The 15,964-nt window shown below is 47.2% G+C and overlaps 1 protein-coding gene across 1 annotated transcript; it reads right to left on the bottom strand.

Moving 5' to 3' along the window:
• Positions 1–14,689: 14,689 nt before the first annotated feature.
• On the bottom strand, positions 14,690–15,571 carry LOC136474135 (uncharacterized). Its single transcript, XM_066471738.1, has one exon. The coding sequence runs from the start codon at positions 15,314–15,316 to the stop codon at positions 14,837–14,839; it is 480 nt and encodes a 159-aa protein (XP_066327835.1). The 5' UTR covers positions 15,317–15,571; the 3' UTR covers positions 14,690–14,836.
• Positions 15,572–15,964: the final 393 nt, after the last annotated feature.

Genomic DNA, 15,964 nt, shown 5'->3' with positions numbered 1-15,964 from the left:
GCAAAGTATGCCAGGGTGAGAGTTAGGAATACCCCCTCAGCTGAGTTGTAATTCGATTCGAATCGCCGTCTCTCCCGGTTAGTGAGAACTTGACAGGCTTATCTCCAATGTAGATACACTTAATAACTTAATGGTTCGGAACTGGTGATATGATGACGACAGCCTTATTATACCTGCTATGGTTAATATTGATTGCTCCTAATAAGTGAGTGCTCTAGTACAGGTGCTAATCTAGTGGACAGGTAATTAATGATAAGCTTGATAATAAGTTTAAATTGGTTATTATAATCATAAGCTCTTTTATGCAACTGTGTCAAGCTAGCCCACCTGAAAAGCCTTGCATGATCCTTGGTGTCTTTTATTTCTGATTTTCGTCGGGTAAGTCTAGCTGAGTACCTTCTTGTACTCAGGGTTTATTTCCCACCTGTTGCAGATGACCAGTTCTTCTTTGGTTGCTGCAAGTACTGCCTTCTCCCAGCTGGGGATGAAGACTAGACCGTTGGGCACGGTCTCTACTAGTTCTCGTACCTGACAATGCTTTTGTGGGACATGACTCAGAACTGGCAATGTATTTGAAAACTATGATGTTTTGTACTAAACTATGTTGCTTCCGCACACTCAAACTCGGTTTGTAATATTTATTTGAACTCTGATGGATGTAATCCAAATGCTACTTATGAAATGTTGTAACGGATGATGTGTTGTGTTGAATCATTATGATCTTGGTTTGTATGTCGAGAGTTGGTTGAAATCCTTCGTGATTTCCGGACTACCGGGATTATGGGAGCCTAAGTACAGGAATTTGATCGCTTTGGTGATTGTTTTTGTACTTACGTTCTTATGATTTGGTCGGTTCTGTTACAAACATCCTGGCCCAGGGCTTAACAGGATTAATAGGATACTCATACCAATAAGTTGCAACTTCTTTTCCGGAAGTCCATCTGCAAATAACTCTGAGGTTAAGCGTGCTTGGCCTGGAGCGATGGGTGATCGACCGGGAATTTCTTCTCGGGTGCACACGAGTGAGGACAAAGTACGTAGAAAAGACCTGTGTTGGTCTGTGAGGGCAGTCTATATCCTAGAGAAGCTGTCAGATGTAAGCGGGCCCGGCCTCGGAGAGGCGGGACGTTACAGAATGGTATCAGAGTCGACTCTCGCGGTTTCATGGGCGCGTGTGTTGCAGTTGCGCAGGCATGGTGCGCATGGCTGGTGTGGATCCGTCGTGGTCACACAGCATGGCACATGCGCTGGCTCTGGACACACGGACGTGGCCAAGAGAGGACGCTCCTGGCTTGGGATTGATCGACGTCTCGTCGATCTCTTAAGGGGGTGAGGATGTAACATCCTGGCCCAGGGCTTAACAGGATTAATAGGATACTCATACCAATAAGTTGCAACTTCTTTTCCGGAAGTCCATCTGCAAATAACTCTGAGGTTAAGCGTGCTTGGCCTGGAGCGATGGGTGACCGACCGAGAATTTCTTCCTAGGTGCACACGAGTGAGGACAAAGTGCGTAGAAAAGACCTATGTTGGTCTGTGAGGGCAGTCTATATCCTAGAGAAGCTGTCAGATGTAAGGGGGCCCGGCCTCGGAGAGGCGGGACGTTACACAAATAATTTTGGGTCCTCTCAAGTTAGGTGCAACATACTTAGACAACGCCTTAGTATGAGTAGCGGGATATTTTGCAATAGCAACCATAGAGGTACCATTACCATCCTTTCTAAGCACGTTATTATCAACAATTGAAATAGGCTTAGAAATGTCACCTAGGGGACATGATTGTGCCATGTGTCTCCTTTCCTGGCATGAGTAGCACTTTCTCTTTGCTTGAGCCTTCTCTTCTTTGCTCATGTGGTGCTTCTCATTGCCTTGCCTCTCATGGATTGCTTGAGCCTTCTTCCTAAGCTTGGTAGGACACTTAGAGGCAAAGTGTCCCATACTTTCACACTTGAAGCACTTGATGTGAGCATAATCTTTCTTCTTATCTTCATTCTTGCTCATTATCTTGGCATCTTGAGTTTGCATTGGATGCCTTGCCTTTCCACCCCTTCTTGTTTTCTTCTTCTTCTTCATCAAGTCACCACCATCTTCATGATTGATCTTGATTTGCTCTTGGGGTGTCTTCTCTTGCTCAACTTGTGGCTTTGGTTGAGGCTCTTCTAGTTGCTTCACCAATTGCTTGGTTGGGCACATACAGGTGAGATGACCCCATGTACGGCACTTGAAGCACTTAACATGCCTTATCCTCTCTTCTTCTTTCTTTAACTTGAGCTTTTCTTCATTGGGGCAACCATTTGTAAGATGTCCCACTTCATAGCACTTGAAGCACATGAAATGAGAGAGCTTCTCTTGTTCTTGCTTCTTCATCTCTCTTTCATATCTTCTCTTGCCCCATCTTTTGCCCTTGATCTTGCTCTTGTTGAAGCCAATGCCACTTATGTCATTGCGGCTTTCTTGATGATTGACTTTGCTAGTCTTAAAGCCGATGCCACTCTTATCACCAAAGTTTCTTTGAGTCTTTAACATATGCTCAAAGGTGACTTGAGAGTTGTAGCACCTTTCTAACTTGTTGCTTAATTTCTTCACTTGTTCATTTAGCTCATTGTTCTCCTTCAAAAGGTTAGTCTCATAAGACATAGAAGTAGAACAAGCATCTATATGCGAAGAATATGGCATAGCTAATAAATCATCACAAGAGGTGGATACATGCTTCTTGCCTACATCACAAGGGTTAGCAACAATATGTGATTGATCAATTGACCCATGTGATGAGCTCTCACTATTTTTAAGTTTCTTTGTTAACACTTTAATTAGAGAAGCATGTTGTTCTAATAATTCATCATGAGATGCAAGTAGTGTCTCATAATTCAATTTTAGCCCATCATGTGAAGATTTGAAAGCATCAAGTAATTTCTTATGTTCTTCACAAGAGTTCTTTAGAAATGAGTTTTTGTTTTCCAGTTTCAATGTTTTAGCTTTCTCATTTTCTAAAGACATGGTCATACTAGCAAGTCTACTAACAAGCTCATCATATGAATCAACATGATCAATCACATTATCATTTGATACCTTGGTGTCACCTTGTGACATGAGACAATGTGGTGTAGTTGGAGAGATTGTAGTAGCATCATCATCATGGCTTGAGCATGAACCAACATCACCATCAAGTGTGCATGGGGTAGCATCATCATTTGCAACACTTGTGGCATCATCATCAACCTTGTCAAGTAAACTTGTAGTGAATCGATCATCATCATCATCACTTGACCATGAGGTGGAGCAATCTTTCTCAATCACCAAATTATGATCATGCTCGACATAGTCATGCGCCTCCTTCTTAGGCTCATCCTCCTTGAATTTGCTATCATCCCATGTGGAGGAATCACCAAAGGTGTCCTTGATGGACTCCCATATCTCACGAGCGGTTCCCATGTAGTTTACTTGTTTCATCAAATCAAAACTCAATGTTTTTCCATTAGAAAACAACAAGCATGTGCATCAAGTTTATAGAGAACTCTTTGAGCTTTGGTGAGATTTCTATGGTCCAAGACATGAGTGAGACCACTAGTGACAATCCACCAAAACTTAGGTCCCTTTGCACGAAAATGATCAAGCATGTGATTTTTCTAAAGTGCAAAGTTTGTGCCATAAAAAATGTGTGTCCCACAAACATCTAGCCCACTAGACGCCATCCTCTTGGGTCAGTGAAGACCACAAATGAGAGACCTAGCCCTGATACCACTTGAAAGGTCGAGATGGCGGACTAGAGGGGGGTGAATAGTTATTTCTAAAATTAATTGCGTCGGCTAACCGAAACAAGTGCGGAATTAAGACTATCGGTCTAGCCAAGACTACACCCCTCTATCTATGTTCTCTAGCACCTTCCAAAGATACTAATTAAGCAACAAAGGTGCCGAGCTAGCAAGGTCTCACCTAACCAATTCTAGAAGCAAGGTCACACAAACCTATGCCACTAGTACTTTAAGCAATAGGGGAGCTTCTACACATGCTAGTAAGCAAAAGCACAAAGCCACCTAATGCTCACTAACAATGCTCAATAACAAGGCAACCAATGCCAAATTAGAGAGCGCAATTACTTAGCTACACAAACTAAGCAATGTGACTAACAAGGTCACACAAACCAAATTAGCCACGCAATAGAGCTACTTCTATGCTACACAAGCAAGAAGGTAACTAGTAAGCTACATAAGCTAACTAATTACAAAAGCAACTACACAAGCACAATGTATGCAAAATTAATTACAAGCTTGTGTAACGAGGATGCAAACCAACGGGAAGAACAAGGTTGACACGGTGATTTTTCTCCCGAGGTTCACGTGTTTGCCAACACGCTAGTCCCCGTTGTGTCGACCGCTCACTTGGTGGTTCGGTGGCTAATTGGCATCACCCGCCAAGCCCACATGTCGGGCACCACAAGAACCTACCCCAAAAGTGAGGGTAGCTCAATGACACACTCAACTAGAGTTGCTCTTCACAGCTCCCGCGGGGCGAGCACAATGCCCCTCACAAACCTCTTCTCCAGAGCACCGCACAAGATTCTTGTGGGCTTCGATGGAGACCACCACCAAGCCATCTAGGAGGTGGCAACCTCCAAGAGTAACAAGCACCACCGGCTTGTAACTCAATCACGTAGTGCCACTTAATGCAACCTCATGATGCAATCGCACTAGAATCGCTCTCTCACACAGTCGAATGATCACTATCAAGTATATGTGAGATGGAGGGCTTCCAAGCACTCACAAGCATGGACACAAAGTCCCCTGAGGTGCTCTGCACTAGCCACGGCCAATGCCACCTTCTATTTATAGCCCCATGGGCTAAACTAGCCGTTACCCCTTCACTGGGCAAAACTCGGGACGACCGGACGCTCCGGTCGTATCGACCAGACGTAGGACCTCAGCGTCCGATCAATGGATGCTCGCCACGTGTCGCCTCCATTCAACCTCAGTCACTTGATCTCAACGGTCAAGTGATGACCAGACGTAGCTGCACAAACTGATCGGACGCAGCATCCCTAGCGTCCAGTTGTTTCTAGTAAGGTACCAGTCATGACCGAACGCGTCCGGTCGGTCATGATTGGACGCAGCGTCAGTGTCCAGTCCTTCTCCAACTTTTCTATGTCACCTATGTCACCGTATGTCAGCCTGACTAGACACACCCAGCCAGCGTTCAGTCACTTCTAGCGCTAGCGTCCGGTCGAAGACCGACGCCTGCACACTCTCTGCAGCCACTGACCAGACATAGGACCCCAGCATCCGGTCACCACGTGACCAGCGTCCGGTCCACTCTGTGAGACCCTGTCTTTTTTGTATAGGGCTCCAGTGGCACTGTCGGACTGTCCGCACTCTATGGGCGGACACTCCACTGGTGGAGTTCGAACCCTTGCCTCTGTTCCTTCGTCGAGTTGATCCACATCAACTCCAACTTCATCTCCTTTGTAAATGTGCCAACACCACCAAGTGTACACCACCATGTGTATGTGTGTTAGCATTTTCACAAACCTTTTCCAAAGGATTAGCCACTCAACTTTCCACGCCACTCAATCCTAGCAACGATGCAAAGTTAGATCACTCGAGTGGCACTTAGATGACCAATATGCAAACAAGTTTGCCCCTCTTGATAGTACGACCATCTATCCTAAACTCGGTCATCAACTTCTCTACACACCTATGACTGGTGAAATGAAATGCCCTAGGTTATACCTTTGCCTTGCGCATTCCATTCCATCTCCTCCAATGTCGATGCAACATATGCACCAACATGATCAATAATGATATGATCCACTTCATATCATCATGTGATCATATTGGTTCATCGATCTTGACTTCACTTGCTTTTCACCGTTGCCTTCGTCCATCGGCGCCAAGTCTTGCTCAAGCTTCACCGTCATGCGGTCCATTGCTCCAAAGCCTCCGACTTGCCCTTCACGCTTGCAACCGATCCATCAAGCCAAGTCTTGTCTTGATCTTCTCCACCTTGATCACATGACTCAATGTCATGTCTCATGTGCAATGAGCTCCTTCATCATCACATGTGTGAGCTTTGCAACATCTCCAAGCCATTTTACCTTCATGGCATATGTTGCTCACACATATGTACATGCAGACTAATCACCTGTGTATCTCACATAAACATAATTAGTCCACCTAGGTTGTCACTCAATTACCAAAACCACACAAGGACCTTTCATCAGTGAATTGAGCTTGTGGAGTACGAAGGCCTCTGATCCTGGCAGATCTCGTTGACCCAGCAGTGTGCTGCTTTAAGCATGGCGGCGACCTTGGTGACCTCTGGTGTCTGCGGGAGCCTAGCGAGCTCATTGGCGGCCACAGCCAGGTTGGTTCTTGGGGTCTTGTACACGTCATGGCCATCAACATAGACAAATTCATCATCAAGGTTGTGGTGGAGTTGTCGTGGGATTCCTTGTGAGTCAAGCTGAGCCTCGACCATCACAATAGCAGCCTTGTTTGCTCCGTGCTGCGCACGGTTGATGTTCCTGCTAACGCAGGTGGCGCGGTCCTCTTCGGTGTGGGGCTATGGCCCCCGATATCCACAAGACAAGATATGGGCCGCACCATCAGAGGTGGCACAACCCACAAGATCAAGACGTGCACGGCGCTGGTCGGTGGGATGTTGGACATCTCCAACCTGGTCGATGAACTTGCCCCTTAGGGCATCTTGGTAGATGGCGGCGATGTTGGTGAACCCGAAGGGTAGGGCCGTAACCCCTAGAGTTTCCCGAGCGGCCTCCGATAGATCCGGATCAGACGGTCGGCGCTGAACCAGAGTGGTTAGAGCCAATTCTATGATGGAGAGGCAATCGGTGAGCTTCTAGCCAACCTAATCGATGGATGCGATTAGATCATCGTTGTCGATTTGCCTCCTCTAGTAGCGGGGGAGTGGGCGGCAAATTGTCGGTGAAGACGACCTCGGAGGTGGTTCCAAGATTGGATCTGTAGTCACAGGTGTTGGGGTGATCGGCGCAATATTGATCTGCACTAGCTCGATGAGCTCTCCAACTCTGTCTGCATTGATGATCCACGAGCTCGATCCGACCATGAAGATCTGGCTAGGCTATGGGAGGGACAAAGAGCCTACGAACGTACCATCTTGTTCGATAAAGAAACAACACGCACACCCCTACCTGGCGCGCCAACTATGGACAGAATATCATCTGCAGTCCTTCGAGGGGTATCCCATGAAGGTAGATTGATCGGCAGAGATGCGTGTAATTGAGAACAAGAAGGCAATAGAAACACATGAGTTAGATATGTTTAGGCCGTCAGTATGACGTAATACCCTACTCCTATGGTCTGTTGGATTGTATTGGCTATCGTATAATATTACATGAGTTTGGAGGGGATCCTTGCCCACCTTATATAGTCTGGGGGTAGGGTTATAAGTCGGTTAGATCTAGGAGATAACCATAAAGTAATAACAGATTATAGGAATCATGGGATCATACGTATCCTAACAGATCTCGTAGTATCTTTAGGATATCTTCCTGGTGTCTTACGGGAGGCGCCGAGCAATGTTGTGCCCCGCAAGGCTTCGTCTTGTGGGTTGGGCCACCCCTAGGGGCACAACCCATGTGGTCTGCCATGGGTATCTAGGGTTGTACACCCCACAGTGAGTAACCTGCCGTTACTCACAATAGGTGATTATTATATTACTCTCATGATAAAATGGTGAAAGGAAATGGAGACCGGGCAAGCATATGGTACGGGTATTGGTGGGTGTAAGAGTTAGTGTCTCGTAGCCAACGGGGCATAGCTTGGTTACACTATTTTCCCTGTCCGTGTTGGTTAAGGACCGACCGTTGCATTGGATTCTAGTCAGTGCTTATGGCAATGGGAAGGCTCATTGCTCTCTTATTGTGGGTTCCGGCTCCTTTTGGACCGACTGATTGGAGGCGGGGATAATGGAGGTCTAAGCACCACACTGAGTTCAGGACTCAGGTGTGGGCGCTTGGAGTCCAAGTTTGGACAGGGACCTAGACCCCTTCATAGGAGAGTGGTGGGTTGGTCCTGCTTGTGCCTGGGGTATAAGCGGGGCATGTGTTTCGGGGTACCCAGCTGGGCTACATTGATTCATGAATTGCCGTGTAATATGGTACGACTTGTCTACGATCTAGCACCGTAGTAAGAACTGGAAGATGAAAGATGGTGAAATGGATCTGATTGCTCAACTCTTGCTTGAAAGTAGAACATGTGCTTACATAGAATGGTTAGATAATGAGCTAATCAGGACTGCTAATAAGAAACATACATAAGGATTCACTACTAGTAATGCTTTTCACAAAAAGGAAACCCAACAAACCATAAAGCTTATCATATCCTTTGGAGTCGGGAAATTATTCCCACTAGTCGGGTAAGTCTTGCAAGTACATTGTGTACTCAGAGTTTATTTACCCCTGTTGCAGGTGCAACTTGAGGAATGGCTGTTGTGTGGAGGATTCTTCTGGTGGGTACAGACGGATCCTTGTATCTTAACGTTAGATGTTTATTGTAATTCCGCTGTTTAAATTCTACACTCTAAACTTGGCATTGTAATAATGTATTTCTAAGAACTCTTGTTGTAAGAAATGGACTAAGTATTGTAAACTCATTCTCATTATTGGATCCTGGAGAAAAAATGTGGATTATTCGAGTTCTACCTTGGGGTGTGCTCGACGGAACCGTTCGATGTAGCTTACTTTCGAGGTGCTTAGTGTCTGGTGAAAGACGAGCGCCTCCAGAAGCGTGCTATTTTGGGCGGTTCTGCCACAATCTTGAAGTTTGATAGCTTGTCTTTGAGCATATAGAGCTTGGCACTTTTACCATTGAAGTACCCTCATATGTTTCTTCTAGTCTCACCCAAACTTCACTTGCCTTCTCAAGATCTTTGATTTGCTCAAATACCTTTGAATCAATGCTATTGTATATTGTGTTGAGTGCCATAGTGTTGCATTGATTGTTGATGTTGTCATTGTTGGTGAGATTAGTAGGGACAATGATCACAAACTCATTCTCTACCACATCCCACACCTTGTCATTGTTTGAACCAACGTACATCTTCATCTTTCTCTTCCAATAATCAAAAGATGTGCCATCAAAGAATGGTGGTTTTCCCCCAACATGGTTGAACACTATTTGAGCCATGTTTCACACCGAAGGATGTTAATCCTTGAATCAAAGGTGACCACAGCTCTGATACCACTTCAAAAGTCCTAATATGGCTAAAGGGGGGTGAATAGCTTATTTAAAAATCTACAAGATCACTAGAGCAATTTGGTTAGTATAACAAATAATGAAGTGCAAACTTACTCTAGCTCTACAAGTGTTGCAAGCCACCTGTCCAACAATTCTAGTTGCTATGATCACTAGGCACACAAGAGGATAAGTTGCTACTCACTAAGAGCTCTCAAACTTGCTATACTAAAGAGCTCCAGTAGATAAACTTAAGCTATAAAGCAAGCTCTTAATTCTAGCTACACTAAAGAGCTTGCTACAACTAGTTTGTGGGAATGTAAATGAGTGAGTAGATTGATTATACCATCACGTAGAGGAGTGAATCAATCACAAGATGAATATAAATTCAATCACCGGGAGAATACCAAAGGGCAAGGGACAATCAATTTTTCTCCCGAGGTTCACGTGCTTGCCGGCACGCTAGTCCCCGTTGTGTCGACCAACACTTTGTGCTTTAGCGGCTAAGAGGTGTTGCACGAACCTCATCCATACAATTGGACACCGCAAGAACCTACCCACAAGTGAGGTAACTCAATGACACAAGCAATCCACTAGAGTTACCTTTCGGCTCTCTGCTGGGGAAGGCACAAGACCCCTCACAAACACCGGGAAATGGCCACGAATAATCACTAACTCGTGCCAATTCTCCTCCACTGTTCCAAGCCATCTAGGTGGCAGCAACCAACAAGAAATCCGTAGCCACAACGATCCCCAAGTCCCATCAGATGCAATCACTCAAGCAAATGCACTTGGAATCACACCCAATCTCACTATGATGATGAATCAATGATGGAGATGAGTGGGAGGTGTTTGCCTAGGCTCACAAGGATGTTAGGAATGTCAAAGTGCCAAGAGTGATGCCTTGGAGCTGGACAAACACTATTTATAGACATCCCCAAATGAATAGAGCCGTTGAGCCAAAGAGGGACGCCCTGCGTACTGACCGGACGCGCCGGTCGGGTTGACTAGACACGCCTGAGCCAGCGTTCGATCGACGATCTCATGCCACATGTCACGTCCTTTGAATACCAAGCATCGATCTCCAATGATCAACTGATCAAGCGTCCCAGGGTTAAGTTGTGACCGGACTCATAGAAGAAACAACCGGACTCTGGATCACTTAGCATCAGATCATTTCTAGAGAAGTTCTAGAGCTATTTTCTATTGACCGGACGTGTCAGGTCAGAGGCGACCTGACACGCCCTAGTGTCCGGTCCCTGCTCCTCTTCTCTGTGCGTGTAGGCAAGGCTGACATCAGCGATCACCTAACGCTCCTCCTATGCGTCTGATCATGTGATCTCGCCGCCATTCAACTTGTGACCAAACACGCCGGTTGGTCCCGAGCCAACGTCCGGTCCTTCCACCTTGCTCTCGGCCAGAGCAACATCATTGCCTATAATTGACCGGACACGCCGAGGTGAGTCCGGTCACCCCGCGGCCAGCGTCCTGTTGTGGACTTTCTCCTCCTTTTTTTTTCTAAGTCCACAACCACTTCACCCTTGCTTCCACTTGCTAACCACAAAGTGTAGAACTTGTGTGCACATGTGTTAGCATTTTTCAAAGCATTTTACAAGGGTCAAGGTTAGCACACTTGGTTCCTAAATGCATATGCAAGAATCATGTCACCTAGTGGCACTCGATAAACCGTTTAGCCAAAGATTTCCCCTTTTTATAGTACGACTATCGATCCTAAGTCACTCACACCCTCTATGGTGTCTTGAGTGCAAAACAAAAACCTATCTTATACCTTTGCCTTGATCTTATCGGTTTTATTTTTCTCTTTCTTCTTTTTCAAGTTAGAGCTTGATCATCATCAACACATGTCCATCTTCATCTCCATGGACCTCACCTTGCTCAATCACTTTGATTGCACCAACCTAGCTCATATCATCGCTCATTACAATGGTTAGTGCTAGGTTTCATCAATTATCCAAAACCAAAGTAGAGCTTTCACCTGCATCTTGTATCCATTTTCCACCACCACCTCAGCCATGGGCACATTAGAACCTTGGATCACCCTATTGTAGCGGGACCAGTGAGCACGGTCATGCAAGGGCATCAGGACATAGTGTGCCCTAGTCTTCCCACTATCAAACCTCCCCTTCAGTGCGAAATCACCGCCAAACTTTGCATTCAAATGGACACAAAGGTCATTGAAGCTAGAAGGTTCATCAAACCATTCCAATTCTTCTTTCATATCCTCAAACATACCATCTTCTTTCTTAACACTTCCTCCGTAAAAAAAACTTGGACACAACAATCCATCTATAAAAGCATTTGAGAAAACTTCATCAAGTCGTCTAAACCACCGTACCTATACTAACTAATCTTATATAAATACCTATAGTAACTATTCTAACTAACTATACTAACTAACAATACTAGACTAAACTAACTATACTAACTACACTATGTAATCTAATATTAATGCCTACACCAACTAATCTAATATTACAACCTATACTAACTATAATAATTAAAACCAACAATACCTTAATATACAACAAAAACTATAATACAACCTAAATAATATCATCAAATTGGTAACCCTAACTAATCAGTAAAATAAATTTTTAATTCTAACCCTAACTAACCAAAGTTCAATTCATCCACCAAATGGAGAAGGGGATTACCTTCACTAACAACAGGCAGATTGGGGCTCACCCCAAGGCAACGTGGTTGCCGCCGGCGGCAATGGCCGGCCAGCGACACTCGGATTCGACGAGGAGAGGGAGGGAGATGGGAGCGGCTCAGGGGATGGTGGGAGAGCGGAGAGGGAGGCAGGGAAGGAAAGAGGGGGCCGCCCGGCGGCAATGGCCGCCGTCGCCGCTGCCGAGGGATTGAGGGAGAGCGGGAGGGAGAGGGTGGGCGGCTGAGGGAGTCAGGGAGAGCGGGGAGGGCTGTGGGGAGGGAGAGAGGAGGCCAGGGAGCGGCTGGCGGCTGCCATAAGCAGCGAAAACGGCGGCGGCGCGTCTAGGAGCGAGAGGGCAGCGGCGTCGCGTCGAGGGATGCGAGTGAGAGAGAGTGAAAGAGGGATGGGCAGAGGAGCCGGCGGCGCGGGCCTGTGTTGGGCCTTGACGCGTCGTGTGGTGTGGCGCGGCACTGCCGCGCTAAGATCTGCGATGCGGCAGCGCTTGCCAAGTCAGCGGTTAGCGGCCGGGTCCGCTGTCACGTCACCCAAGCTGCCGCGCCGCCATGCATAGCGCGACAGTGTAGTTTGCCCGTGCCAGGGCAATAAGCGCAGCCAAATGTGTTAGTTTTGAAAATAAAAAGTAGACAGTGTGAAATTTGAAAATAGTTTAAAAAATGTTAAAAATAAAAAAAATCACATGTGCCCCTTCCCGCTTCGCTGTGCTCCCACGCTGGATGCACCGCCGCCGAGGACATGGTGAAGGTGACCGGTACCATGCACGCCGGCGGGGGCGAGAAGGACCAATTCTAGCAATGATATCCATTATGCTATTCAAAGGTATTTGAGTGGAATGAACTCATGTTAACCTAGTGTCGAGGAATTGATGAGACGAGCCATTCCTTTAGAAAATAAATAATAAGTTCTCTAACGTGCATGTTGATCGCTTTTGTATTAGTGGCCCTATAGCCCCTTAGGGGGATGGGTTTGTCGGTGAGGACTGCGAGAAGATGCAAGCTATGACACGGGATTTCTTTGTATACGTCGGAGGACACCGCTAATATGTCAGCGGTGCTGGATCATGTCCCGTGGAAGGTCACTGACAGCGTCCACAGCCACCTCCACGGCGGTGTTTAAGCCTCCAATCTGGCAATCTCCGTCCAATTCTCATCCCCAATCTCTGCGCCAGGATGAATCGGCTGTGAAAACTAAAGCCGAGTTCCACAGGGGAGTTTAAGCCGCAAGTGCTCAAACCCTTATTGGTACTGCCGTTGTTTCCCACTTTTTTGTTTCTCGTTCTGCTGTTCATCCAACCGGTGCTCCTGTTAGTGTTCCTAGAATCTAACGCACGGCACACTTATCCAGGGAACGACAGTGGAAGAGGAGAAAAGAAAAGAGCTTGGGATGGAAGGAGGGGCCTAACAGGAACGGCCACTTGGGACCACCGTGGCAGTCTGTAAAAAAAATTGCATGCATACAGCATCCAGCATGCCTCGGATGAGGCTGTGTTTAGTGGTAGGAATTTGGATTTTAGGACTACTGTAGCATGTTCGTTTTTATTTGGTAAATAGTGTTTAAACATGGACTAATTAGGCTCAAAACGTTCGTCTCGTAATTTCCCACCAAACTGTGCAATTAGTTTTTCTTTTCGTCTACATTTAATGCTCTATGCACATACCGCAAACATTCGATATGACAGGTACTATAACAACTTTTTAGAAATTGGTGTGGAACTAAACAAGGGCTGATTGGCGCATGTCCCACGAAACGGATCGAACGACAGCACCTAGAGACGACTTCCTGTCCTGATGCTTGGCTCCCGCACAATACCGTAGCACCCACGACGTCCGGAAGTCTAGGCTAGCGAAGACACGTGTCAAGTAAATACGCTATGTATGCACGGCACCACACTGGATACCGTATCCATGCAATTTTCCCCCCCGCAGTTCGACTTGATGGTGTCAGTCACCTAGGGTGCGCCAAGGAGGGCTAAGCAGGTGTCAAGGGGTTTTGTCTTAAAAGAAATGTTATGTGTTTTTCTCTTCTGAGCTTTTTCTTTAGCTACGACACTATATGGAATATAAATTTGAGAGGACGCGGGGGTTTAGGAAGTAGGGGTTGTTTTATTTGAAATAAATGGTATGTGTTTCTCTTATATGCTTTTTCTTCAACTACAATATTACATGCGAACTCAAATTTGTAAAAATGCTATATCACACCGGCTAAAAACTCCCCTCTCCGGCAACCCCCGCCCCACCCGCCTACACATACATTGGATTCTTAATTTTTTGGTGAACAGGGAGATTCAGTAGTGCGTCGTTTTCTCCAAGCCCAGTGAGCTTTTAGGGTTAGGGGGTTAGGGATTTATGGTTTAAGTACAAAGAGGAAGCATACCTATCTGCAACAAACATAGAAGGAAGTCTAGGGTTGGAGGCGGTCAAGATAGCGGTGTGATGAGGCGGAGGGGTTTCTTCTACCACGGGCGACGGTGGATAACCGGTTGGGTGGTGGAGTGGCGAGGCGACTGCCATGCCATAACGAGATAGCGTGGGAATGGTGAGAGAATGTTGATTAGTGATGGGAGCCACCTGTGGTGATATATGAGCTCCGATAGATTGCCTTTGGTGATAAGAGAGGGAGGAGAGAAGGGTAGTGGAGAGACTCCATGGCGACCATGCCGTTTATGGGATAGCGCAGCCCGTTCGTCCAAATGGAGTGGAGTACAACAACATGGTGAATAAGAAGAATAGGATAGGGAAGAGACGAGAAGAGTCCTCATTTTTTAATCTAAGGGTTAGAAATTTAGGTGTGGGAAGGAGAAAAAAATTAACATGTAGACAATCCCTAAATCTAAATTGCTGCGTGTGTGAAAAATTGCAATTGCGAACTAGAAAGATTGTTTTTTCTTAATCTCATGATAACATTTAGCCATTTAGACTGACGGAGAGAGAGCACGCTAGCTGCTTGGTTCCTCGAACCCGAACCTCTTTGAGGTGGAGCGAAGGAACAGGTTCCTCAGGCTGCGGCCGCTCTCCCTGCCCCGCTTCTCCCCCGCTCCACGCGCGTCGCCCCCATCCTGCGGCGCGGCGGCGGCGTGGTCGGCGATGACGAGGCCGGACTCGAGCCTCCGCGCCACGGCGACGAGCTCGTACGGGTCCCACAGCGACTGCGAGAAGTCCCACGACCTCTCGCGGGCCCGGGCGTCCGGAGCCGCGGCCGCCGCCATGGCCTCTAGCTTGAACCGGGACGGGCGGTGCGGCGCCGCGCCCGCGCGGGCCCGCGCGCCAGCGCCGCCGGCGGGGTCGTTCGCGCCCGTTCCCGACGCCCGCGACGACGGCCGCGGGTTGCCCGACTGCGCATGCCACGCCTGCGCCACCGCCTTGAGCAGCTCCACGTCCACGTCCCTGGACGCGCGCGACCCCGCCGAGCTCTTCATGTCGCGTGCGTGCCGGCGTGGCGTTCGGCGGGCGGTGAGCGAGAGCGGATTGGGTTCGAGCCGTTGTTTCGGCGGGTAACGGTGGCCTCTGGGTAGGTTGTCCGCGTATCGGCCTGACGGCCTCAGCCTCACGTCTCTCCAGCGCAGGAGGCCAAGAGCAGCGTCACGTCAGAGCATATCATCTTCCCACAAGATCAGCGGCTCAAAACGCTGGAGCTCCAGATCTTCTTCTGCAGCTACTTCAGGTTCAGGCGCGACATGAAACTTCACCAAAAAAACGTTTGCAGTTGACCTCTACGACTACGAATGAAGTCCGGGACAGAAGCAACCATGTCATTGTGCAATGGGTTGGGATATGGTTAGACTGTTGGCTCAGTTCATGCTCATCTTTTCAACACAGAAGACACGTAGCAAGTGGCAACGCCGCTACCAAGTTCAATAGAAGAGGATCTTTCCAAGTTCCAACCGTAGGTGCATTATTCGTTTTGGGGACTAGCAAGTGAAAGAGATGCTGCCTGTAGATCATGCAGGCAGCAGGCATGTTCATATGCCTTTGTCTCCGAACAGTTGCGGATACGGAAACCGATCAAGAGGTGGGCTAAATAATAGAAGGCTTGAACGATACTGTACCGAACTAGAATTACAATT

This window comes from Miscanthus floridulus, chromosome 8 (genome assembly GCF_019320115.1).
Source record: "Miscanthus floridulus cultivar M001 chromosome 8, ASM1932011v1, whole genome shotgun sequence".
NCBI classification, from domain to species: Eukaryota; Viridiplantae; Streptophyta; class Magnoliopsida; order Poales; family Poaceae; genus Miscanthus; species Miscanthus floridulus.
This window is presented reverse-complemented; position numbering and strand designations above follow the sequence as displayed.

Coding starts and splice junctions, on each gene's coding strand:
- LOC136474135 (XM_066471738.1), bottom strand. CDS start 15,316: ATGAAGAGCTCGGCGGGGTCGCGCGCGTCCAGGGACGTGGACGTGGAG.